Source organism: Oryctolagus cuniculus, chromosome 11 (genome assembly GCF_051225735.1).
Source record: "Oryctolagus cuniculus isolate XC-2025 breed Fujian yellow rabbit chromosome 11, ASM5122573v1, whole genome shotgun sequence".
In the NCBI taxonomy this organism is placed as follows: domain Eukaryota; kingdom Metazoa; phylum Chordata; class Mammalia; order Lagomorpha; family Leporidae; genus Oryctolagus; species Oryctolagus cuniculus.
This window is the reverse complement of record NC_142877.1, coordinates 42,548,873-42,572,657: the sequence shown is the minus strand read 5'-3', so window position 1 is coordinate 42,572,657 and position 23,785 is coordinate 42,548,873. Positions and strand designations below refer to the sequence as shown.

The 23,785-nt window shown below is 54.4% G+C and overlaps 1 protein-coding gene and 2 long non-coding RNA genes across 11 annotated transcripts in view; 1 reads left to right on the top strand and 2 right to left on the bottom strand.

The window, feature by feature from the left end:
- The window catches only part of RRBP1 (ribosome binding protein 1), a 66,431-nt gene that overhangs the window by 24,379 nt on the left and 18,267 nt on the right, over positions 1-23,785 (top strand). For 2 of the 9 annotated variants that reach the window (XM_051845354.3, XM_070052113.2), the window contains exons 2-4: positions 637-2,659; positions 20,092-20,240; positions 21,178-21,300. In XM_051845354.3, coding sequence (XP_051701314.3) covers positions 658-2,659; positions 20,092-20,240; positions 21,178-21,300 — 2,274 coding nt within the window. In that variant the 5' untranslated portion in view covers positions 637-657. Of the gene's footprint in view, positions 1-3; positions 2,660-14,306; positions 14,391-20,091; positions 20,241-21,177; positions 21,301-23,785 lie in introns of those variants that run through there. The other 7 variants (XM_089308209.1, XM_089308207.1, XM_089308208.1 and 4 more) reach the window with 4 other exon arrangements.
- LOC149123427 (uncharacterized) lies at positions 5,007-5,461 on the bottom strand. Its single transcript, XR_016216677.1, has 2 exons — positions 5,328-5,461; positions 5,007-5,093 (listed from the first exon to the last, which is right to left on the bottom strand). It is a non-coding gene; the product is annotated as an uncharacterized LOC149123427 (long non-coding RNA).
- LOC149123426 (uncharacterized) lies at positions 17,176-18,902 on the bottom strand. Its single transcript, XR_016216678.1, has 2 exons — positions 18,679-18,902; positions 17,176-17,416 (listed from the first exon to the last, which is right to left on the bottom strand). It is a non-coding gene; the product is annotated as an uncharacterized LOC149123426 (long non-coding RNA).

Sequence of the window (23,785 nt, the reverse complement as noted above, 5' to 3'; positions counted from 1 at the left end):
CAGGTAGCTGTGTTTATCGGTGCTGGGAAGAGGGGAGGCAACGTAGAAGAGATGGCACGCGCACCAGGGTTCTGCTGCCAGAGCACGTGGCTGAAAGTGCAGGCATGTTTGGTGTGGCCCACTTGGTGTTTTTTGAATGAATTGATTTCACATTGAGAGAAGAAACGGAAAAGATTTCTGGCCCGATGTGAAAACTCAGACCTCTCAACTTGGTGCTCACATTTCTGTGGTGGTCAGCTAAGACAGAGGGCTCCTACTGCCCATTTTAGGTGGGGCATTTTGTCCACCCATCCGTGCACACACACACAAACCCACTCCCACTCCATTGTCTCACACCTTGCTTGTGCGTTGCGCTTTCGTGTGTCTTTGAGCCTTACGGTGGGGCTGTCTTGTGCTACATCTTGTCTGAGCATTGTGTACTCAACGTGTAGACCTGCCCACTAACAGGGACTGTTCCTGTCGTGCCCAGCCACTGCTCACTTTAAATGGGGCAGGCGAGAACGTGTGGCCTCAAAGCTTGCCTGAGTGTGTCTCTTCTCATGACCCCTTAAGTTTGGTGGCCGGGGCAGGGGTGGAAACTATCAAATGCCTCAGTTTCTACAAAAAAAAAAAATAATCTCCCTGTGTGTTTGGCAGGTGAAAGGAAAGCCAGCCAGGATGGATATTTACGACACTCAGACCTTGGGGGTTGTGGTCTTTGGCGGGTTCATGGTGGTTTCCGCCATCGGCATCTTCCTGGTGTCCACCTTCTCCATGAAGGAGACGTCATATGAAGAAGCCCTCGCCAACCAGCGCAAAGAGATGGCGAAAACTCACCACCAGAAAGTAGAGAAGAAAAAGAAAGAGAAGACAGTGGAAAAGAAAGGAAAGACCAAGAAAAAGGAAGAGAAACCCAATGGGAAGATCCCGGACCATGAACTGGGCCCCAACGTGACCATTCTCCTCAAAGACCCAGTGCGGGCACCTGCTATGGCTGTGGCCCCAACCCCAGTCCAGTCCCCTGTGGTCATTGCTCCTGTAGCCACCGTAACAGCCATGCCCCAAGAGAAGCCAGCCTCCTCCCCTAAGGACAAAAAGAAGAAGGAGAAAAAAGTAGCAAAGGTGGAACCAGCAGTCAGTTCTGTAGTGAATTCCGTCCAGGTTCTCACCTCCAAGGCTGCCATCTTGGAAGCCGCTCCTAAGGAGGTGCCTATGGTTGTTGTGCCCCCTGTGGGTGCCAAGGCCAGTGCCCCAGGCACTGGCACTGCCCAGGGCAAGAAGGCAGAGGGTGCCCAGAGCCAGGGCAAAAAGGGGGAGGGAACCCCAAACCAAGGGAAAAAGGGGGATGGAGCTCAGAACCAGGGCAAGAAAGGGGAGGGGGCCCCAAACCAGGGCAAGAAGGGGGAAGGGGCCCAAAACCAAGGTAAGAAGGGGGAGGGAACCCCAAACCAGGGTAAGAAGGGGGAGGGTGCCCCAAACCAGAGCAAGAAGGGGGAGGGAACCCCAAACCAGGGCAAGAAGACTGAGGGGTCCCCAAACCAGGGCAAGAAGGCAGAAGGGTCCCCAAACCAGGGTAAGATGGCAGAAGGAACACTAACCCAGGGTAAAAAGGCTGAGGGGGCCCCAAATCAAGGCAAGAAGGCAGAGGGGGCCCAGAACCAGAGTAAGAAGGGAGAAGGGGCCCAGAACCAGGGTAAGAAGACAGAGGGGGCCCAGAACCAGGGTAAGAAGGGAGAGGGGGCCCAGAACCAGGGTAAGAAGGGAGAGGGGGCCCAGAACCAGGGTAAGAAGGGGGAGGGGGCCCAGAACCAGGGTAAGAACGCAGAGGGGGCCCAGAACCAGGGTAAGAAGGCAGAGGGGCCCCAGAACCAGGGTAAGAAGGGAGAAGGAGCCCAGAACCAAGGTAAGAAGGGGGAGGGGGCCCAGAACCAGGGTAAGAAGGGAGATGGGGCCCAGAACCAGAGTAAGAAGGGAGAGGGGGCCCAGAACCAGGGTAAGAAGACAGAGGGGACCCAGAACCAGGGTAAGAAGGGAGATGGGGCCCAGAACCAGGGTAAGAAGACAGAGGGGACTCAGAACCAGGGTAAGAAGGGAGATGGGGCCCAGAACCAGGGTAAGAAGGGAGATGGGGCCCAGAACCAGGGTAAGAAGGCAGAGGGAAGCCCAAACCAGGGCAAAAAAGCAGAAGGGGCTCCCAACCAGAGCAAAAAAGGGGAAGGGGCTCCCAACCAGGGCAAAAATGTAGAGGGAACTCCAAACCAGGGCAAGAAGGCAGAGGGGACCCAGAACCAGGGCAAAAGGGGGGAGGGGGCCCAGAACCAGGGCAAGAAGGGGGAGGGGGCCCAGAATCAAGGCAAAAAGGGGGAGGGGGCTCCTAACCAGAGCAAAAAGGCAGATTCTGTTGCTAATCAGGGCACAAAGGCAGAGACGAACCAGGGGAAAAAGGCAGAGGGGGCCCCCAATCAAGGCAAAAAGTCAGAGGGAACCCCCAACCAGGGCAAAAAGGCAGAAGGGTCTCCCAACCAGGGCAAAAAGGGGGATGGGGCTGCCAATCAAGGTAAAAAGACAGAGTCAGCTCCTATCCAAGGCAAAAATACAGACGTAGTCCAGAGCCAAGAGGCACCAAAGCAAGAGGCGCCTGCAAAGAAGAAGTCTGGTTCAAAGAAAAAAGGTGAGCCTGGTAAGTGACTGGTTTCTTTGTGAACTTGGAGGGAAAAGCTATCTTTAAATGGATTGTGGATTTCCTTTTGGGGTGTTGTCTGTACCAGTCAGGTGCTGCCTCAGCAAGGCTGCATGACAAACACTGCAAAGTCGGTAGCCTGCGCTGGCAAGTGTTGATCCTAGTGCTTCTGTGCGTGGCTGGCCTGCTGATCCTGGACTGTCTGAAGGTCTGATCCAACTGGGTTGGCTCCTCACTTGCACTTGTGCGCCTGTGATTACCCAGGACCTAACCTGAGGCTACAGAGACTCATGGGGGTGCTTCAGGCAGGTGCGTTTCACTCCAGCAGCCCATTGGCCAGGGCAGGTCACGCAACAGCCGGCCTGCTTCCAGAGGCTGGGAGTCTACCATGGCTGAGTGAGAGGGACTGCTGAGTGACATGGGACAGGGACTGTGAGGCTAGCAGAGTATCTGTACAGGAGGGGCTTTCGGCACATCTGTCTTGAATGTCAACCTTTTGAGTGTTCTTACCTGGTGCTGTGGTGTAGACTGACCGTTTGTTTGTGCTTGTTTAGTGAATAACCGCTGGAGGCTGTTTCCAAGGAGCAATTGTGACCCTCTATGCTGTCTGTCTTCCCTCCTCCCTGCTGCCACCCGTCTCATGAAGCATTGCAGATGTTAATGTAGGTACATGGCACTTCCAAACCTTCAGGCAGAGTGCCAGTAAAACGTATCTTGGTGCAAAAAATTTCAGAAATCTATGTGTAGTTTTTTCATAATAGCATTTCAATGAACTTTTTGGAGAATGCTCATATGCACGGATTTCAAAATTTTTTTTGCACCAAAATAAACTTACCTTTTAATTCTATTTGCTGTGAAATTCTGAAAGTACCTTTGTATTATATCAGCTAGACGTTAAATAACACAGAGCCTTGATTTGCCATTATGTTTTAAGTGCATGTTACAATAGAATTTAGCCCAGGGAATTTTCTTTCGTGTTCCATCATTCATTTGAGTGCACTTATTTTTTTTTTAATTTTTAATTTTAACTCTGAATAACCATTGGCCAGTCTGGAGCCTCTTAGGGATTCGACAGTGTTGGCTGGCGCAGGGCCCTGTGACGTTAGCCGAGCTTCCCTAGCTTGCCCTCTGTTGAACCATGTTACTTTTTCTCAGATTCCTCCTCCCCTGAATCCACCCCCGATTTTTGATGGGACATTTGCTTAGACAGCAGCCTGCTCCACATAAGGGGACCCAACCCAGGTGAGCCGCTATGGGCTCCCAGGAATCAGTGACCAGGCAGGGTCACTTCGCCCCAGCGAAGGTGTCTGAGGTTGTGGTCCACTGGCACACTGCTCTCTCTCTAACCAGCTGGACCCGAGACAGTGATGGGCCTGAGAGCCGGCTGGTACCCGAGTCTCCCACCTCAAGTGTGTCCAGCGCTCCCTGTGTCTGGTGGTCAGCGTTGCCTCGGGTGATTTTCCACATTGGAAATGAGACATGTGACAGACGTGGGATGAGAATATTGGAAAGGAAAGTGAAATTGACCCAATAAAGAAACTGCTTAGAAATGCCACCTCCATGGGACCAGGCAACTTGCTAGAGGTGTTAAAAGAGAAAGTGTAAGGCAAGCAGATAAGCACCCCATTGCAGAGTTCAGATGATGAAATACAGGTTACCATTCCCAGCTTAGCCTAGTGGTCTACTCTTGTTCCAACCAAACTTCCAGTGGGATCCCCTCCACCCCCCCCAACTTGACAAAACTACTCTAAAAGTGCCATCTGTAGTAAGAACTTTGAGGTGGTGTTTTAAAGTGGCTGGAAAGCCAGCCCTACCTGGTGTGTGACCATGTTCCCAGCTGTTGTGATTACAAGTGACGAGATAGAAAGCTCTGGAATAGACTGTGTTGGCCCCAAGGACTTAAGGGTGAGAAGCATGGTACTTCCATAGGGAAAGAGAGTTCCCCCAAGGATCCTGGGCAGTGTGCTCATCATCTGGAGCACCTGCTTAGAGCCCCAAGCATTCACCTCTGTCTCAGAATGTGAGGCTGGCAGGAAACGCATTTAGGTTTCTTTTTTTTCTTTTCTTTTCTTTCTTTTTTTTTTTTTTTTTTTTAGATTTACTTTATTTATTTGAAAAACAGTTACAGAGAGAGGTGAAGACAAAGAGAGAGGTCTTCCATCCGCTGGTTCACTCTCCAGATGGCTGCAACAGCTGGAGCTGAGCCGATCCGAAATCAGGAACCAGGAGCTTCTTCTTGGTCTCCCACATGGGTGCAGGAACCCAAGGACTTAGGCCGTCTTCTGCTGCTTTCCCAGGCCATAGCAGAGAGCTGGATCGAAGAGGAGCAGCCGGGACTTGAACTGGTGCCCATGTGGGATGCCGGCGCTTCAGGCCAGGGCTTTAACCTGCTGCGCCACAGCGCCAGCCCCAAAACACATTTAGGTTTAAGTATCTGTCAGCCAGATGGTAGAAGAAGGTCACTCAGAGGCTGCAGTCAACAGAGACCATTGTGGGTGGGGGAACCTAACCACCCTGCCAGCCCCAGGGGACTTGGGGACCCAAATGAAGAGCCAAAGGTGTGGGCAGTGCGTGCGGCAGGTGTGACACCTGAGCAGCGGATTTCACCAGTGTGTATCAAAGTCTGTGAGCATGGGAAGAGTACTCTCGTACTCTCTCGTTTTCCTACCTTGGCACCACGCAGCTGCAGCCCTGTTTTCCCATGGCTGATGTGTGAAGGCGTCTTCCAGGCTCACTGTGGTGGTCGTAGGCCACCCACAGCCCCATAAAGATCTCAGAGATTACTCTGTTTCAGTGCTTCTCCAACTTCGACATACAGGTTAATCCCTTAGGAATGTGTTAAGATAAAGATTCTGGGGCTGGCACTGTGATGCAGCAGGTTAACGCCCTGGCCTGAAGCACTGGCATCCCCTCTGGGCACTGGTTCTATTCACGGCTGCTCCTCTTCCAATTCAGCTCTCTGCTATGGCCTGGGAAAGTGGAAGAGGATGGCCCCAAGTCCTTGGGCCCCTACACCCGGGTGGAAGACCTGGAGGAAGCTCCTAGCTCCTGGCTTTGTACTGGCTCAGCTCCGGCCATTGCAGCCATCTGGGGAGTGGACCAGCATATGGAAGACCTCTCTCTCTATCTCTCTCTGTAACTCTGTCTTTCAAATAAATAAAATAAATCTTCAAAAAAAAAAAATAGATAAATTCTGACTCTGCAGATTTAGCTGGGCCTGAGGTTCTGCATTCTAACCATCTGCCAGGGCATTCTGATGTTGCTGGTCCCAGGGTATGGACCTTGGAGACATTTTCCTAAAACCAGCAAACCATTCCAGAAATTCTTGTGAAAACAAATAAGCCTTATTAAACATGGTTAGTGTACACAAAACCATGAACTTGATGGAAAGTGGCATCACGTTCAGCGATGTGACCCTTTTGAAAAGCAGTTTTGCAGGCTGTGGAAAGAGCCTGGAAGGGGCTGGTGGTGGTCCTTTGACTCTCGAAGTGCTCTCTGGACACATGGTGCCCACCGAGTCAGTAGGCCTTGGCTTAGCAGCCATGCTGTCAGGGGGACCCAGTGCGCCTGCCCCACCAGGCACCATGCAACCCCTGGCAGAGATGGTTGAGAAGCTGCCGCCACAGTGTGCAGAGACGTGGGTACCGGGTGATTTTTCAGTTGGAAAAAAGGAAGATAACCCGATGCTCCACATGCTGTGGAAGCCTAAGATCGTAAGTGAGCGGTGGCAATTGAGACAGGAACCTCAGGACATAGGCACTGCTCACTGTCCACGTGCAGTGGATACCAAAACCCCACAGCTGCTCAGGTCCCTCCAAAGAATTGTGGCACGGTATTTGTACACTGTCCCGTTTGCCTTCAACCATGACTAAGCCATTGCTACGCTGGGTCGATCAGGGAAAAAGAGCAGGGCTGTCGGCCTGCAGTAGAGATGCAGTTTTTTTCTCGAATATTTCCGACCCTGGGTTGAGGGACTCTGGCTGTGGAACCGACAGACAGAGGCCAACGGGCCCGCAGTGACCGTGGCAGTTGTATTTTTCTTCAGGGTGCTAACAGTTTGTCCTTCAAAAGTCAAAAAGCAGTCCTGAAGAAGGCCCTGTATCTTGTGGCTACAACAGTGCCCCCTGGAGTTGGCAGTGCCTGTTAAGGCCTGAGTGCTTTTTGGCGCAGCAAAGCTATGGGCAGGAGTCTTGGCAAGCTGTTGGTGTAGATAATTTTGTATTAAAACCCTTCTTGGCCAGCGCCGGGGCTCACTGGGCTAATCCTCCGCCTGCGGTGCCGGCACCCCGAGTTCTAGTCCTGGTTGGGGCACCGGATTCTATCCCGGTTGCTCCTCTTCAAGTCCAGCTCTCTGCTGTGGCCCAGGAGTGCAGTGGAGGATGGCCCAAGTGCCTGGGCCCTGCACCCGCATGGGAGACCAGGAGGAAGCACCTAGTTTCTGGCTTCAGATCGGTGCAGTGTGCTGGCCACTGCAGCCATTTTGGGGATGAACCAACGGAAGGAAGATCTTTGTCTCTCTCTCTCTCACTGTCTAACTCTGCCTGTCAAAAAAAAAAACAAACAAACAAACAAACAAAAAAAAAAAAAAACCTTCTTATGTAATGACCTTTAAAAGTTATTTTTAGGGCTGTACAGCTGGATCCTAACATATTATTTAAATGCTGTAGTCATCATTCCAGAAAATAAAGCAATAATGACACTTCCAGCCCAGAGATTCCTAGAGGGCAGGAGCCCATGAGGCTCCCCGGATGTAGCTCAGTGTGTCAGTCTTTGCTAGGAAGGATCTTGCAGCACAGTCAGTAGGGGACCTGGTGACAAAGCCCAGAGCTCCAGCCTTGGGCAAGATACCCTCTGGTTTTCAAGCAGTGTGCATTCCAGACAGAGGAAAGGAAGCGGTTGTGAACATGGAAGGGAGTCACTGACCAGCATACACATTGTTGGTGGTCGGGCCCAAATGCCCAGGTGCTGTCTAGGTGACCAGTGCAGGTGTGCCATCAGCTCTTTGTCCATAGCCATAGTGTGTACTTGTCAGGCCCCGAGAGGCTAGCCACAGAAAACTTGCACATCCTTGCTGTGAGGCTCTGGGCCCACAGGCAGAGGTCTTCTCCCTGGAGCAGAGTGTCTTCAGGGAAAGGATGTTCAGAATCCTTGCCTTGGGTGCTCAGCACCCAGCCCCTGCCACAGTCCTGGCTCAGAGAGCCAGCTCAGTGCCAGGCAGTGGGGCCGTGCTTGTGATGTGAAATCTGCACGGGGGCTTTTTCACCATGCGAGTTTCTATGAACTTCTTGATAAGCCCTGTAGCTGCTGGGACGCGTGGAGGTCAGGCATGCATCTCTTGGAATCACCCTCAGCCTGTCCACCTGCCTGGCGACGGAGGGGAGAAGCACATCCTCTCATCTCCTTCTCTGCAACAGGTACATCCCCAACCCCCCGTGTGGCCGCTGTCAGACCAGAGCAGACGAGGCTGTGTCTGTGACTTGCTGTGTGTTTAATTGCAGTGTGCTTGTCCCTGGTCTGTCTGTTCAGGTGTGTGTCAGCAGTGGCTGGGGCTGTGTGTGTGCGTGCACATGTGTACATACATATATTGCTCTCTCTGGTTTCATCAGAGCCAGGCTGTCCTTGGCCAGGTGGCCATTTGGATTTGTCTCATCTGGACTCTGTCACAGTCTGCTTGTTCCCCAGCACAAATGTATTTTCCGCTCTTTCTTAACTGACAGGCTCCCAGGACATCTCTCGATGTCCTTGTGGTTATCATCCTGCTGATAGAATAAACGGGGGACAGGGCAGGGGCACACAGTCGCTGGGCCACTGCCCAGCAGCCCAGGAGGAAGGGTGAGGTGGGGTGTGTTTGGAGTGCCTGCAGCTTGGCAGGTCTATGTGTACAGTACAGGCCCCAGGGGTGGCCTCAGGGCAGCGTGCGCCTGTCTCCTCAGCCCCTTTGCTGATCCCTAGCAAGGGGATGCAGAGGTAGAAGACTTGTCTGAGGGCTCACTGTGTACCACCAAGCTCCCCCTTGCAGACCTACCCCAAAGCCAGTGGTGTTTTGGATTACTAGCCATTTTGCAACATGAAGTCCCCTTGTCAGTTCCCTCTGTCAGACACTTGTCACAGTACTCCCACCTTGTCCATCATTCCCTTGTACTTTCTTTGTTCAACTCAGCAGTAGCTGCATTAGCCATGGGCTGTGGTGCCTGAGGCTTTGAGGCACAAAACTATGAATTGATGGCATGGATTTTCCACCAGGGGATCATGAATTGACCTTACACGTCCTTGTAGTTATGTCTTGTGTGTGGAGGGTCGTGTTCCAGAATTAATCTGAGGCACACTCATCATCAGTGGCTGTGACCCTGCAGCCGAGTGAGGCAGGCTCCATGTTTTGTGCAGGTCGACAGTGTTCCTCCCTTGGTTGGCGAGGCTTCCGATGACCCCAACTGTCCCCGCCCCCGGTCTCCTTACCCTTCTGCAGGCCTGAGGTTCTCTGTGTCCCCGGCTTCTCTGGGGGGCTTGTGTGCCCAGTCTGGGCATGTGGGAACTGTGGGTGTGACTCCAGGTAGGCTGACTGCCCCTGTACCTCCAGAAATCAGGACCCTGGAGGGTGTGAGCATTGGGGTGAGGTAGCCTGGTGACCATGCTGCAGGGGTCAAGGAGATGTTGTGGCAGGAGTTGGGAGCTGCTCCTACAAATCCTGTACTGGGGCACAGGAGCATTCTTCGCAACAGACAGCCAAGAGTGAGGCCTAGGGCTGTGCTGCCCAGTGTGGGAGCCGCCAGTAAGGGGCCCTTAAAAGTCATGCCAGAAGTGAGTAACATTAAAGATCCACTTCCCCATTTGTGCCAGCCGCATTCCAGCACTCCGTGATCATGTGGCCAGTGGCTGCCTTTGGACAGTGCAGGCAAAGGACATCTCCAGCAGCACGGAGTGTGTTGCATGGCACGGTTCTAATCAGGAGCCGTTTGGAGGGAAGTGTTCCCTTGGTCCCCTTGCAGGTGACTCTGAAGACTGGCCTGTCTTGGAGCCCCATGTTGACGTCACACACAGCCCCTTCCCCTTGCTTGTGCTGGGTGCCTGCTCCAAACGTCTGGGTGGAATGAGCAGCCTGCTGCCCTCCACATCACTGAGGCGCTTCAAGTGAGGGCACAGGACCCGAGATGCCTGGTCCACGACACACAGCAGATTGACAGCAAAGCCAGCCCTGGAGCTGGGGTCCCCCAGAGACAGGAGGTGCCTCCTCAGTCTTCCGGGCTGTCCCTGTCATCTGGTCAGTGCAGGGCCCGTGTGGCTGACAGGTGTCCCCACACCGGCAGGTGTGGAGGCTGGCTCAGGACGTGGTTCTGCAGGCCCAGGTTGGAACTCTTCCAGACCTTCAGCTCTGATTTTCCTACAAGAGCAAATTGGGGCATGTGACAGGTTTTTACCCCTTGTCCATAGCTGTGTTTAACAGGGAACACCTGCCTTCTTCATCCTTGCTTTTTAAAATTTATTGTGGAATAAATACATGTGTTCAGCAAACAGAATCGGAGAGCACGGAAGCATGGAGAGTGAAAATTGAAAATCCTTTCTCCCTATTCCACCTCCATCACTCCTCACTTTCCAGGGGCCCTGGGGACACTCTGCTTGTCACATGGGTACCACACACGGGAGCTGTAATGCCCTCCGCCTAGGAATTGCTCTTTTTTTTTTTTTTTTTTTTTTTAACAGTGTGTTGGTGACATCTTTCCACATTGCACTTGCAAAGCTCCCGGTTCAGCCGCATAATATTCAGTAGCGTGAAAGTATCATAATTTATTCAAATTGCATTTAAATAGTATGCAGACTCTGTGTGTGTGTGTAGTTTTTTTTTTTTAATCAGTGCAGTAATGTGCATATATCATTGAGTGAGTGTCTGTAAGTTCCTAGAAGGGTGATTGCCGAGTCAGAAGTGGGCTGCATGTTTAAGACAGTGCTAAAAAACACATCACAGTGGACAGCCAGTGGCCCACGTGATGGTGTTCTGACTTAGTCACTGTCTCTACAGTCCTGTGGCCCTGGAAATGGTGATAAGTTTAAGGGGGAGCATCATATACCCAGGTGTGGAATAAGGAGAAATACTTGCTTTTAATAAGAGGGCCAGGAATTCTCTTCAAAATGTTTGGAGCAGGAGAAATGGGCGGAATCACAGAGAAGGGACAGTTTCCCAGAACTGAAGCTGCACTGTGCTTGGAGTCTGGCCCTTAGCCGGTTCCTTCTGCAGTGGTTAACTCAGCATTCAGGCACAGGGTCTAATAAGAAAGCATGTGTACTTGATGGGGGCTGTTTGTTAAACACCTGCTTTTATCCTTGGATTTGGTCTTTGCCCTTGTAATGGTGCTGGCTTGCCTCTCGCCCCCAGCCCTGTCCTGTGTCGGTGGTGTGGCCATTGCATCTTGGTTTTAAGCCATCAGGAGAGCTGTTCTACCCTGGCACCTGGAGCTGAGTCCCAATCAGTAGGATGTGGGCCTGTGCCCTAAACTTTGGGCACGGGATGTGATTGTGGGACCCCAAAGTTAGCCGAGCTCCAGGACAGTCTGCTGTCAGCTGGAGGTGGGGCCACTCAGTGCTGCTGTTGGGTGAGGCCAAGGCCAGCTCAGGCATTGCCTTCTTGACCTTCCCCTGCACATTGGAGAGCATGCAGGCACCAGAGGACCCTGGGTTTCTGCCTCACAAGGGCAGCTCCACTTTGCTCTGAGAATGGGGATTGGCTTTTTTTTTTTTAAGATTTGTTTACTTATTTGAGAGGTAGAGTTACAGATAGAAGGGCAGAGAGAGAGGTCTTCCATCTGCTGGTTCACTCCCCCAGATGGCTGTAACAGCCAGAGCTAGGCAGTTCCGAAGTCAGGAGTCAGGAGCTTCTTCCAGGTCTCGCATGTGGGTGTAGAGATCTAAGGACTTGGATCATCTTCCACTGCTTTCCCAGGCCATTAGCAGGGAGCTGGGTCGGAAGTGGAGCAGCTGGAACTTAAATCGGCGCCCAAAAGGGATGCTAGTGTTGCAGGTGGAGGCTTAGCCTACTACGCCACAGTGCCGGCCCCTGTGGGTTGGTTTCTGCAGGACCTCCGCTCCTGGCTTGACTCAGGAGTCACAAGACCATCATGCCAAGGCCCAGGAGAGCCTACCCTGCTTCCACAGGGTAGAAAGCACCTATGGCCACCCCCTACGCCACCTTGTTAAGTCCAGGGGGAGCAAGAAGACCCCATTTGGGAGGTAGTATCATGGGTAACTTTGAGTATCTTGCACCCTTCTGCATTTGCTTTTTCCAGCTTTTCCTTTTTTTTTTTTTTTTTTCAAGATTTATTTATTTATTTGAAAGGCAGAGTTACAGAGAGGCAGAGAGAAGAGAGAGTCCTCCATCTATTTGTTGGTTCATTCCCCTAAAGGCTGCAACAGCTGGAGCTGTGCCAATCCGAAGCCAGGAGCTTCTTCCGGGTCTCCCACGTGGGTGCAGGGGCCCTTGGACCATTTTTTTTGTTGTTGTTGTTTTTGTTTTTTTGTTTTTTTTTGTGTGTGTGGGTTTTGTTTGTTTGTTTGTTTGTTTTGACAGGCAGAGTTAAGACACTGAGAGAGGCAAAGAGAAAGGTCTTCCTTTTTTTCCGTTGGTTCACTCCCCCAAGTGGCTGCCACGGCCGGTGCGCTGCGCTGATGCAAAGCCAGGAACCAGGTGCTTCCTCCTGGTCTCCCATGCAGGTGCAGGGCGCAGGGACCTGGGCCATCCTCCACTGCCCTCCCGGGCCACAGCAGAGAGCTGGACTGGAAGAGGGGCAACCGGGACAGAATCTGGCACCCCGACTAGGTCTAGAACCCGGGGTGCCGGTGCTGCAGGTGGAGGATTAGCCTAGTGAGCCGTGGCGCCGGCCATTGGGCCATCTTCTACTGCTTTCCCAGGCCATAGCAGAGAGCTGGATCAGAAGTGGAGCAGCCGGGACTCGAACTGGTGCCCATATGGAACTCCTTCCATATGAATGCCAGCACTGCAGGCAGTGGCTTCACTGCTACCTCACAGTGCGAGCCCTGCATTTCCCAGCTTTTCTATACCATGTGTTGTTTTTTAAGTGGAGAAGGAACAAAAACTCCACTGTGCTCTCTGAATTAAGTAAACCTTCCAGCACAGCTGATGGAATGCTGTCCTTTGGTGTTTTCTCGGGCATCCTGTGAGCCTTGGAGGGGAGGGTCTTGCTCCGTTGGGCTGGGATGAGGAAAGATGGTGGCCAGTGGCCAGCCCAGCCCTTGGCACACAGGTGTTCTGTTCAGGGTGGCTCCCACATGCTGGAACTTGGCAGTGTCTTGGGGGGCAGGTTATGTGAGCTCCACATTGTGTGCAGCCTTAGTGGGTGCCTGCTCCAGCTCTGGAAATAGAATTTAAAATCAGACTTTGTAACCCAGTGTGGGCAAGGGTCATGGGGCTGGAGGAAGACAGCACACTTGCCAGGAAAACTGCGTTCAAGGTGTCTGTAGCATAGTAGGGCTGTTGGACTTCTGATAGCGACACTCCTTCCTCCCCACCGTGCCCATGTACGCCCACCTGGACCTGCCGTGACCTAGGCCGGTGCTGGCCACCACGCACTGGGTTGCTTCTCAGCCAGGCATCTGGGGAGCTGTGTGGTTTAGGAAGCTCTGTTCTGTGCATTTATTCCCCATGCTGTTCTGCAGGGTGGGTGTGCCCTGAAGCCTGTGTTGCAGAAGCAGGAAGCAGGGCTCAAACTTGGCGGAAGTGACTTGGCCAGCAGATGGCAGCGTGGTTTCTCTCCTGGGAAGCCCCTTCTCAGGCCCACCCTCCCTTGCCCAGGTGCAGAGATGGGGAGGAAAGGAAGTCTGACCCAATTCCTTCGCTTTCTCGTGGTCTGAAGCTCTGAAGGAAACTCGTGGGGGCTGGGGACGTGTATTCACTTTCTGCATTAGTTTTTTAAACCCAGTCTTGCCTTTCCCTCTGCCTTTTTTATTTATTTATTTTTACTTGAAAGTCTGAGTTACAGGGAGAGAGGAGAGACAGAGAGATCTTCCATCCACTGATTCACTCTCCAGATGGCTACAACGGCCAGAACTGGAGCCAGGAGCTTCTTCCCTATCTACCACATGGGTGCAAGGACCTGACGACTTGGGCCATCTTCTTTCCATGACCTGCTTTCCCAAGCCATTAACAAGGAGCTGGATTGGAAGCAGAGAAGCCAGGACTCGAACCCATGCCCATGTGGGATCCTGGCACTGCAGACACGACTTAACCTGCTGCACCACAGCACCGGCCCCCATCCCTCTGCTTCTTTTAAAAGAACACAAAGTCCCCTAGAGAAGTGAGCCAAGCATCAGTGTGAGTGGCCGCTAGATGATTCTTCCAGAAGCCTCCCTTCAGCCACCTGAATACAGCAGCGCCGGGGCCATGGCAGCCCCAGGCCCTGGGGATCAGGGAGCCTAGGGCTGTCTGCTCGGGTCTCCATGTGCCTGAGAAGGAAGGGTCTCACCCCCTGATCCTCCAGGGGTCGTCTTTTTGTAAAAAAAACAAACCAACCTGGGACATGAGTTTCCCCTGGGCATGCATTTGTTTTTGTTGGAACTGAGGGAAGCAACAAAGCAGTGAAGTCATTTCACTTTTAAATTCCGTGGGATGTCGTCAACATGCAGCCACCCAGTTCTGCACACTTTGTTCTTTGTGCAGCCAGAGGAGCCAGACACGGGTTGTTGTGGACGTGATTTGTACTTAGTTCCAGCACACTTACAACTCCAGGTAGGATGGCTGTGGCAGTGGGGGGTCAAGGGCAGCCGTGCCTCCCAGCGCCCGAGTGGGCTGGACTTCATAGCCTGGGCTGGGTTTGGAGGTGGCCATTGGCATGCTGCCCTGGGTCTGCCTGGGTTGCTGGCTGGTGAGCAGTGAGAGGAGAATGGATTGGGAGGAATCACGGTGCCTCCCAGTGCATTTGGCAGCTCTGCTATCTGCCAGGACCTTGTACAGGTTGCTGTCCTCATGGGCTTGGGACCCTTCACAGCCACAGACCGCAGAGGTGCAGTCAGGGCGAGGCTGGCCGTGATGTTGGCCAGAGCCCCTTGATCCTGCAGACAGGAACCCTGAAGGGAGCTGCTGCTTCCGACTCACAGGAGGAAAGCTGTCAGGACTTGGGCTCAGCAGGAGTAGGGGCCTTGTCTTACGTTTCTGAATCTCTAGCTGTAGACGCTGGTGGTTACCTGTGCAGCGCTGCGCTTCTAGGAGCACAGGGAGCCCCTCCCGGGGGTCCTGGCCCTTTGCCTTTTTGCAGCAGACTGCGTTCAGCTGGGTGACTGGGACGGCAGGCCATGGAAGCTGTTTGAGTCGGGTCAGATTCCTTTCTGTGGGGATCCATGCTCTCCAGGGTGGCCCCTTCATCCTAGGAAGATGAGTGAAGACCAGGCGCTGCCTCAGCTTCCACTGTCAGAGTCCCTGACTTGACCCCTGCACCTTTCCTACCACCTTGGCCTCCTGAATACTTGGGCTTGGCCCGCAGTCCTGGGCTCCTGCCTGGAGTGCTACCTCTGGCCTCATCCCTCTGGGTGTCCTGAAACCACGTTCCCCTAAATGCAAACCTCGCTCCCTCTTAGACATTGCTCTTCACCTACAGGATGAAATCAGAATGCCTGGGACCTACTCCATTGCCTGTGGGAGTCTGACCAGCCAGCCCTGCGAGCTTCGGCTCCTTTCCTGTGCCTCGTCCCTTCCCGAAGCCTACACGCTGCCTCCTTCCTTGGTGATGCGTGTGGCTCCTGCTTAAAGCTCTTGTTGTGCTGCTTGCCTCGACTCCCTCCGTACTGCTCTATTGTCCTGTGTCCTCTGCCTCTCTCAACTGCAGTCCTACCTTCCTAGCTTACCTTTCCAGGCTTAGCATTTTGCAGACTCCCAGGTACACAGTAGGTGCATACTACTGTGGAGACCTGCTAGACCTGCCTGCTCCGAGCATGGCTGCTGGGCGCATTGAGTGGCAGCTGCTGTGGAGCTGGAGCTTTTCCATGGGCCCATCCTGGGCCCGAGGCGATAATCCCCACTGTTCACCAGCAGCTGTCCACAGGCATCGGAGCAGTCCTGGCACGGTTCCGATGCCTGCCCTGCTGGCTGAGTGAGCCAGGCCTTCAGTAGCTGGACACTGTTGGGGCAGCTGCTGAGCCAGTGCTGGGCTGCAGAGCCTCCTAAGTCCCTTATGATTGAGACCTTCCTCTTAGGGCTGAGAGCTGGCCATTGGGAACCTGATAATTATGTAGGCGGAGAGCAGATTCTCTCTAAAGGACCCCATGGTTGACAGTGAGAGGGAAACACAATCCTGCATGCGTCTTTGCGTGGCGAGTTTAATTTTAGGGTTAAGCTTCCAGTGTGTTTGCAAAAGGGAGCATAGCATGATTTTGAAATTTGGGGCAAAATGCACATTACCCGAGCCACTGTGTAATTTTGGGCTGGGAATCCTAGGAGGCACAGGGCTTCTCTTAGCTAAAGTGCTGCCTGTTTAGCATCTTGAGTGAAGACAGTGGTGTCCAGGCCAGAGCAATAGGCTCCCAGGCTCCAATGCTCTGTCCTGGCCACGACCCTGGACAGACTTTGCTCTGGAGTGCCAGCCTTGTCTGCCTTTTCCATTCCATCTGTGAGAGCAGGGAAAGCGCCCAGCTGTCCATCCTGAGGGGTCAGGGTCTGGGCCTTTCCTCTGGTTGGGCCTTGAAGGCTGGCCCTGTTGCTTCCTTCTGCTGTGCGTTGTCCCAAGCATGTTGCAGTTTAATCTCTGCAGCTAGGCTGTGAGGGGGGACAGATGACACCTCCACTTCACAGACAAGGGAACTGAGACCAAAGACGGTTAAGCATGCAGGCATGCAGGTGGAAAGCCACAGAGCCCAGGCCACCTGCCGACCAGACCAGACACCGTTCACGGGGTGCGTGTTCAGCCCCTCAGTTTTATCCGTTTCTTTTGTTTTTTTGATGGAATTAGCTGACAGCACTAAAGGTCAGAGATGGCACATAAAACTCATTTCTAGTCTCATGGACAAATCCGCAGAACTGAGGATTCTGGCTCAAGTTCCCCCATGGGAATGTTGCCTGGGGATGAAATAACGTGTCCAGAGCCCTTCTGGATGTCACCGTACCCTCTGCTGGGTGGGGGTCTGCCCAACGCTGTCATGGTGAGACTCAGCCCTGTCTCCCCTCTGCATTCTCTGCCCCCGCAGTGAGCTGACCTGTGGGATTTAGTGCCCTGGGCTCTTTTCGGTCTGTGGTTTTACAGATTAGATGTTGAGTGTTGACAAATCTCTCTTAGTACCTTAAGGGTTCACAGTACCAGGGATTACGGGAGCTGCCGGTATGCCTCCTGGTATGCACGGGACATGTGAGCAGGTGTTGCTGTTACTGCCTTATTTAAATGTGACTTACCCAGGGGCCCAGGAGTTCTTCCTGCTTCTGAGCACTTTTCTTTTTTATTTTGGTTTCACAGCCCCTGATTTGGGGACAATAAAGGTGACACAGTCATTACCTAAATGATTTCATGAAAAATGCTTTTGTAAAGTTATAGTTTGGTTTTTTCTTTAAGACTTTATTTATTTATTTTTGAGATAGAGTTACAGACAGAAGGAGAGACAGGGAGAGAGCGGTCTTCCATCCACTGGTGCACTCCCCAGATGGCCACAGCAGCCAGAGCTGGGCTGTTCCAAAGCCAGGAGCCAAGAGCTTCCTCCAGGTCTCGCACACAGGTGCAAGGGCCCAAAGACTTGGGCCATCTTCTACTGCTTTCCCAGGCCATCAGCAGAGATCTGGATCAAAAGAGGAGCAGCCAGGACTCAATCTGGCACCCACATGGGATGCCAGCACTGCAGGAGGAGGCTTAGCCTACTACACCACAGTGCCAGCCCCGAAGTTATGTTTCTTTAAAAGTAATTTTCTTTTTTTATTTGACAGGCAGAGTGGACAGTGAGAGAGAGAGACAGAGAGAAAGGTCTTCCTTTGCCGTTGGTTCACCCTCCAATGGCCGCCACGGCCGGCGCGCTGCGGCCGGCGCACCACACTGATCCGATGGCAGGAGTCAGGAGCCAGGAGCCGGCCCTTTAAAAGTAATTTTAAAGATAAGTGTGGGCCGCGCCGCGGCTCACTAGGCTAATCCTCCGCCTTGCAGTGCCGGCACACCGGGTTCTAGTCCTGGTCGGGGCGCCAGATTCTATCCCGGTTGCCCCTCTTCCAGGACAGCTCTCTGCTGTGGCCAGGGAGTGCAGTGGAGGATGGCCCAGGTGCTTGGGCCCTGCACCCCATGGGAGACCAGGGGAAGTACCTGGCTCCTGCCATTGGATCAGCATGGTGCGCCGGCCCCAGCGCGCCAGCCGTGGCAGCCAATGGAGGGTGAACCAACAGCAAAGGAAGACCTTTCTCTCTTTCTCTCTCTCTCACTGTCCACTCTGCCTGTCAAAAAAAAAAAAAAAAAGATAAGTGTGGGCAGGAGCATGGAGAAGGTTCTGCAAGTTTATGTGGGGGTGTTGAGTGGGCAGAGGAGAATTAGACTTTATGTAGTTTTGAGTACAGTTTTTTTATTTTTAAATTAAAATATTAATGGAGATTAATTAAATTAGCAAGCTTTAATAAAGATGTATAAGAATGCAACTCTTGGGAAAACCCTGGAAACCCTTAGACAGCAGATGCTGGAGGAAGCACACAGCTGTGGAGGCACCACAGAGAGCAGTGGGCCAGGTGGTATTTGCACAGGAAGCCAAGCTCGGTATAAGGCCTGGAAGGGGCATCTTGTGGGGAGAGCGTGAGAGGCCAGAGCCCTCCATCGCCTGTGGCCCCTGCAGGGACAGGTGCCGCCAGAATTTCAGCAGGGTTGGGAGGGGGTAGAGCAGCCTGTGGTTGCAGTGTACCATCTCAGCCACGTGAACCAGGGCTGCCAGAAACAAATGGAGTCCACTTGAATGCCATGTTTTTGCCTAAGCCAATTGATCAGAAGTACTGCTGCAGCATGCAGTCAGTGCATGACATCTACAGAGAGTTTGTTTATTTTTTGACCAAGCCTTTGAGTGCATCCTACCTGTAGCACTGCAGTCCCAGCAGCCATGCTGCGGGCTCGGTGACCTTTGCAGGCGTCAGCAGGCCACAGGCCACGCGCTCTTCCTGTCCAGGCTGCGTTTCCGGTGGTGTCTCCGACACAGGGCTCCCTCTCCTGGAAGTTGGGTGGGAGGGAAGGCCACGGGGCTGCTCCGAGGGTGAGTGCCCACGTGGGCTTTCCTCGTGACGGGCTGTGCTCAGACTCTCCTGCAGAGAGCAGACACTTACCACAAACCGTTTTATATCAGAATGTGGACACAATGCCACGACGAGAAAGAAGGGGGGCTTCCTCCATCCCCTGCCCGCGACGCCTGCAGTGTCAGCGTGGCTATGTTTAATCTGCCGAACTTCTCCGAGTTCTGTTACAGAGGTGTTCATAGCAGGCAGCTCGCCCACGCCCCACGCTCCCCTTGCCGAGGTATCATGCTAAATGCTTCAACTTGCCATGAAAATATTGTGACGAATCAGTGGAAATATTGTGACAAGCCAGTGAATTCGGGGTTGCTATGGAAACTGCCCCCCCAGTCCTTGTCCTTCTGAGGTGGGCTTAGCTGAAGTGGCAGGCTGGTCTGTTTACTTTGTCTCCACTTGTTTTGGGCCCTGTCATTCAGCCACGAGGCAGATGCGGCCTGGACAGAGATGACTGCCTGGGCGTTCATTTCATCAGTGTGCCCTGTTGCACCCTCAAGGCTTCCTGAGAGCCACAGTGAGGGCAGAACTGACTGGGGATGGGGGAGATGGGGGGAGGTGCCAGGAGGTTTTCAGAGGAGGCCGTTGGTGGTTGGCGAATGGCTGTGTCCTCCAGGCGGTCACTCATGTTCTAAAGGAGCCTGGCCCAGGCTTCCCTTTCCCCAGACCTGTGCATGAACTTGCTCCAGGGGGGTTGGGAATAGGGAGTTTGGGCCAGGATGTGCAGGAAGCAGCCTCCCCTTGCCTTCTATTCTTCTCCCATGACTCTGCATGTGTGTGGTGAGTGATGGGTTTGCGGGGTCAGGCAGGGCCCACAGGGCTGTGGGGCTTGGTCACGGCCAGGTTGTGGGAACCTTGCTGAGCCAGGCAGGGGAGGAGAATTGGGCCCAGGCATTGCTGGGAAGAGAAGGAGAGAGAAGCCATCTCTGGGGGAAATGTGCCTCGCGGAGTTCTACTCGGTGATTAACAAGGGAGGCTGGTTGCTCCCAGCCCAGGCTGAGACCTCTCTGGGCAAGGTTGGAAGCTGGTGCAGGGGCCCCTTAAGAGCAGGAGGCCCCTAGAGCCTGCCCACCCACCCAGCCTGCCGCCCCAGCCAGGCAGAGTCCTCCTCCTTGGCCCTGTGGGGCGGTGAGGGAGGGGCTTCAAAGCTGTGGCGTGCATTTCGATGTGGGTGTTAAGTCCCAGCTCTTCTGCTCTCGCGGCACAGGGCCCCCGGACTCTGACAGCCCTCTCTACCTGCCCTATAAGACACTGGTCTCCACGGTTGGAAGCATGGTGTTCAACGAGGGCGAGGCCCAGCGGCTCATCGAGATCCTGTCCGAGAAGGCGGGCATCATTCAGGACACCTGGCATAAGGTGGGCCCCCTCCCCTGGTCACACTGTGAGGCCCCTGCAGCTGGCCAAGGCGGTCTAGCCCTTCCTTCCTTTGCCTCCCTGGCCCTGGAGCCCCAACTCCCCAGCGGAGGATGCTTGTTGGGCTGGCCATAACCACCTGCTAGGCTGTGAAGAGAATGTTCACAAAACAGCCTGCACTTCTGGGCAGGGTCCTGGGAAGCTGTGAAGGAGCCGCTGCAGACTGTTACAGGGGACTCTGGGGAGGTAGCAGGGGTGGAACACAGGAACTGGGACCCCATTGGTTTGCAGCCAGAGCCCCAGGAACAGTGAGGAAGTTGTGGGGCATAGCATACTTGAGGGAAGCCTTTGATGAACCCGAAAGCACCCCTGCTGTCAGATGCAAGTCCAGAGGCTAGCTCCATCCCTGGCCCTCTGACCAGTGAGGCCAGGAAGTCCAGTGTACCTGTGTTTGTTCCTTAAACCCAGAGTCAGGATGCAAGGTCATCTTGCTGGAGAATTTTGTGCTGGGGAGCCCTGCCCTGAGGCATGACTCCAATCTTGATTATTATCAGCCCTGCTGGGGGTTCCTTGCCCAGGGAGCGGGGCCCTCCTGGACATGAGTACTGCAGGAGGTAGGCTCAGCTCAGGCCACCAACCCAGGGACCACCTCCCTTACCTTCAGGCTGCCCACACCAGCTCAGGGGTGACTCAGCCAAAAATAAAGTCCAGGTGTCCCTCGGAGGGGCTGGAAATGGCCACACTTGAAAGAACTGCCCAGGGACATCTCTACCTGCGTGGCTGGGGCAGCGTCCAGAGTCAGGCGGGACACCCGTGTTGAAGCGTGCGCTCGCCATCCAGCCGGCACTGGGCTCTGCCCTTGTCTGATGGCTGAGGTGGGGGCCTGAGCCCAGGGTCTGTCTATCCCCTCTGTTTATAAAGCTCTGGTGGGCATTTCCAGGCCACTCAGAAGGGCGACCCCGTGGCGATTCTGAAACGACAGCTGGAAGAGAAGGAGAAGCTGCTGGCCACGGAGCAGGAAGACGCGGCTGTCGCCAAGAGCAAACTGAGGGAGCTCAACAAGGTACAGGCCCTGCTGTCCCTGCCCTCTGCAGACCTCCACCCAGGAGCCCCTGCTGCCTTGATCACGGGAGCCAGGGCGTGGCTCCTGGCTGGGATCTGCAGGCACGGAGCTGTTTGCCCGACCAGTGAGCGAAGGGAAGAGTGCACAGGAGCTGGGCAGGGCGCTGGGCTCAGTGTGTGATAGGGATGATGGCCAGAACTGGCTCTCCCGGCTGGTTCCACCACGAGGAGGGTCTCTGCACCTGGATGCCGTTGATCCGTGCGGCTTCTTGTGAATTGGGGTGAAACCATGTTGCAGGGCACGTCAGGGGGACTTTTCCCTTCCTTTTCCCAGTCAGAGAGTGGTGTGCAGGGAAGCAGCTCCTTGGGTCAGCTGCCAGCTTGGTGGAGCAGAGCTGTTCCCCGGGTGGCATCGTTTAGGATGTGTTGGGGCCCATGGCACAGAGGGCCACCCTTCACCCTGCTAAGTTCCCTGGAGTCCCTCCCTTGGCCTCCCTACTTCCTGGAGCCCTGCCTTCCAAGAGGACACGCAGAGCAGGGCAAGGGGGTCTACGGGGTGGTTGTGCTGCATTGGGAAGCTGTCCCCTCCCTGCTTGTCCACCACCTGCAGCCCTTTCTCCGGGTGCCTTCAGCCTCATGTTCGAAAAGAACTTGGAAATGAGGTAGCCTGACACTCTATCCTAGACTCAGGAGGTGGAAGGTTCGCCAGGTGGGGGATGGTCAGGCCTCCAGTGGCCTTCCCTCTGTTCACGTGGGACTGTGCCTTATCTCAGAAGACGTGTCCATGGGCAGCGTCCACATGAGCCACACTGTGTTGTTGGTTAAACACAGGAGGGAGGGGCTGCTTGCCCTGGCTCATGGAGGCCTGTGGTGCCCATCTCTCCCTGGCTCCCAGCTCAGGCATCCTGCTGCAAGTTAGGCAGAGGCCACAGAAATTGGCAAGCACTGCAAGTGAGAGCCCTCACACCCCAAAGGCCAGCTGCCCGGCACACCGCTAGTTAAGTCTTGTTTCCCTATCTTTGTGAACAAAGAGCCCTGTGAAAATGTGACCCCACAAAGTCTGCTCGAGGGTCACACCTGCCTGCCCCTCCTGCACAGAGTGGCCTCTGGTGGTGACGCATGGCCCCATCTCTTCCTTTTGCTGGATTCTCTGTAAGGTGTAAGGGGGTACGTCCCCTCTAGAAGGAAGCCCAGGAGACAGGGCCCCTGTGCTGGTCACCGGGCGCCCGTGCTCTGCCTCAGAATTGACCGTGTGGTTTGATTTCCAGAACCAAGATGGCAGCAAACATAGACAGCTCACTAGTCCAGCAGCCCCACCCTGTCTATGCAGGGCAGTAGGAGACATCGCGGGCTATGAGCTCTGGAGCAAAGCCTTTGCTTTCCACTGCCTCCCGCACTCCAGCGCCAGGTCGTGGCTCCAAGGCGAGCAGAGGTTTAAAGGCCTGTGCGGCCAGGGCCCTCTGCACTCTTGCCATAGCTTCCTCCCAGCGGCCTGAAGCTCTCTGTGCTCCCGGAGGCTTTTGTGGCCCCGTGAGGACCTCTTCCAGCTCTGCTCAGCTCCTAGGCCTTAACCCCGCCTCCCCACCTGCCCTGCCTCTGGCCTTTCCCCTGTGCCCACGCTGCTGTCTGCAGACAAGCAGCGCCCATTCTCGCTTCCCTGGGCCTCGCCTCCAGCCCTTCTCTTGCCCTTGGGTGCCCTCCTCTGCGGGGCTCTGCACATTGCCTTCTTACTCTGGAGCCTTCTGGAGCTCCCTAGGCTCTTCCCACACGGAGGTCCTCATTCCCGTCAGGCATGCTGTATGTGGCTCCTGTTGGGCCTTGGACCCCACACAGCAAGCCCTCTCTGGCCTCCTGGCCCAGCCCAACCTGCCAGGCCGTCCATGAGCAAGTGGCAACCGGGGCCCAAGGCTGCCCCAGCTAAGGGAACAGGCCTTCACTGGCATTTCCTGGGAGTAGCTGGCATCTGTCGTGCTCCTGGGATTTGTGCACTGTGGGCTGTGGCAGCTTTCTGTTGAGAGCCCTGAGCAGAACCAACGTGTTCTCACTGTGGTGCCCTGTCCCCAGCCCAGCACTCTGGAGGGAAGTTGACGAGTGAAAAGGGCCACGTTCCTCTGGCCTTAATCCCCAGCAGGAGGTGGTGAGAGGGCCAGGACCTTTCACAGGCTTGCTGGGTCCCGCTAGCGAGTTGTATAGTTGAACTGGAGGGGTTTGGTTAATTCTGTTTTGTGGGGCCGTCATCTGATAGATCGGTGCTTCCCACGTGAAATCCTAGCAAAATGAGGTTCAAGGACCAGTCCAGGTCCCATCCCCTGGGGGTGATGGGCTCGAGCATCCCGAGAGCTCTGTCCAGGCCCTGTGAGCGTCTGCAGGACCCAGAGCTTGGGTGCCGGGAATCCTGGCAAGGGCTCCCGCCACGTCACCGACGAGGCTCAGCCTTCTTGGAAGCCTTTGCAATAATCATCTTCCTGGCACTGCAGTCCACGTCG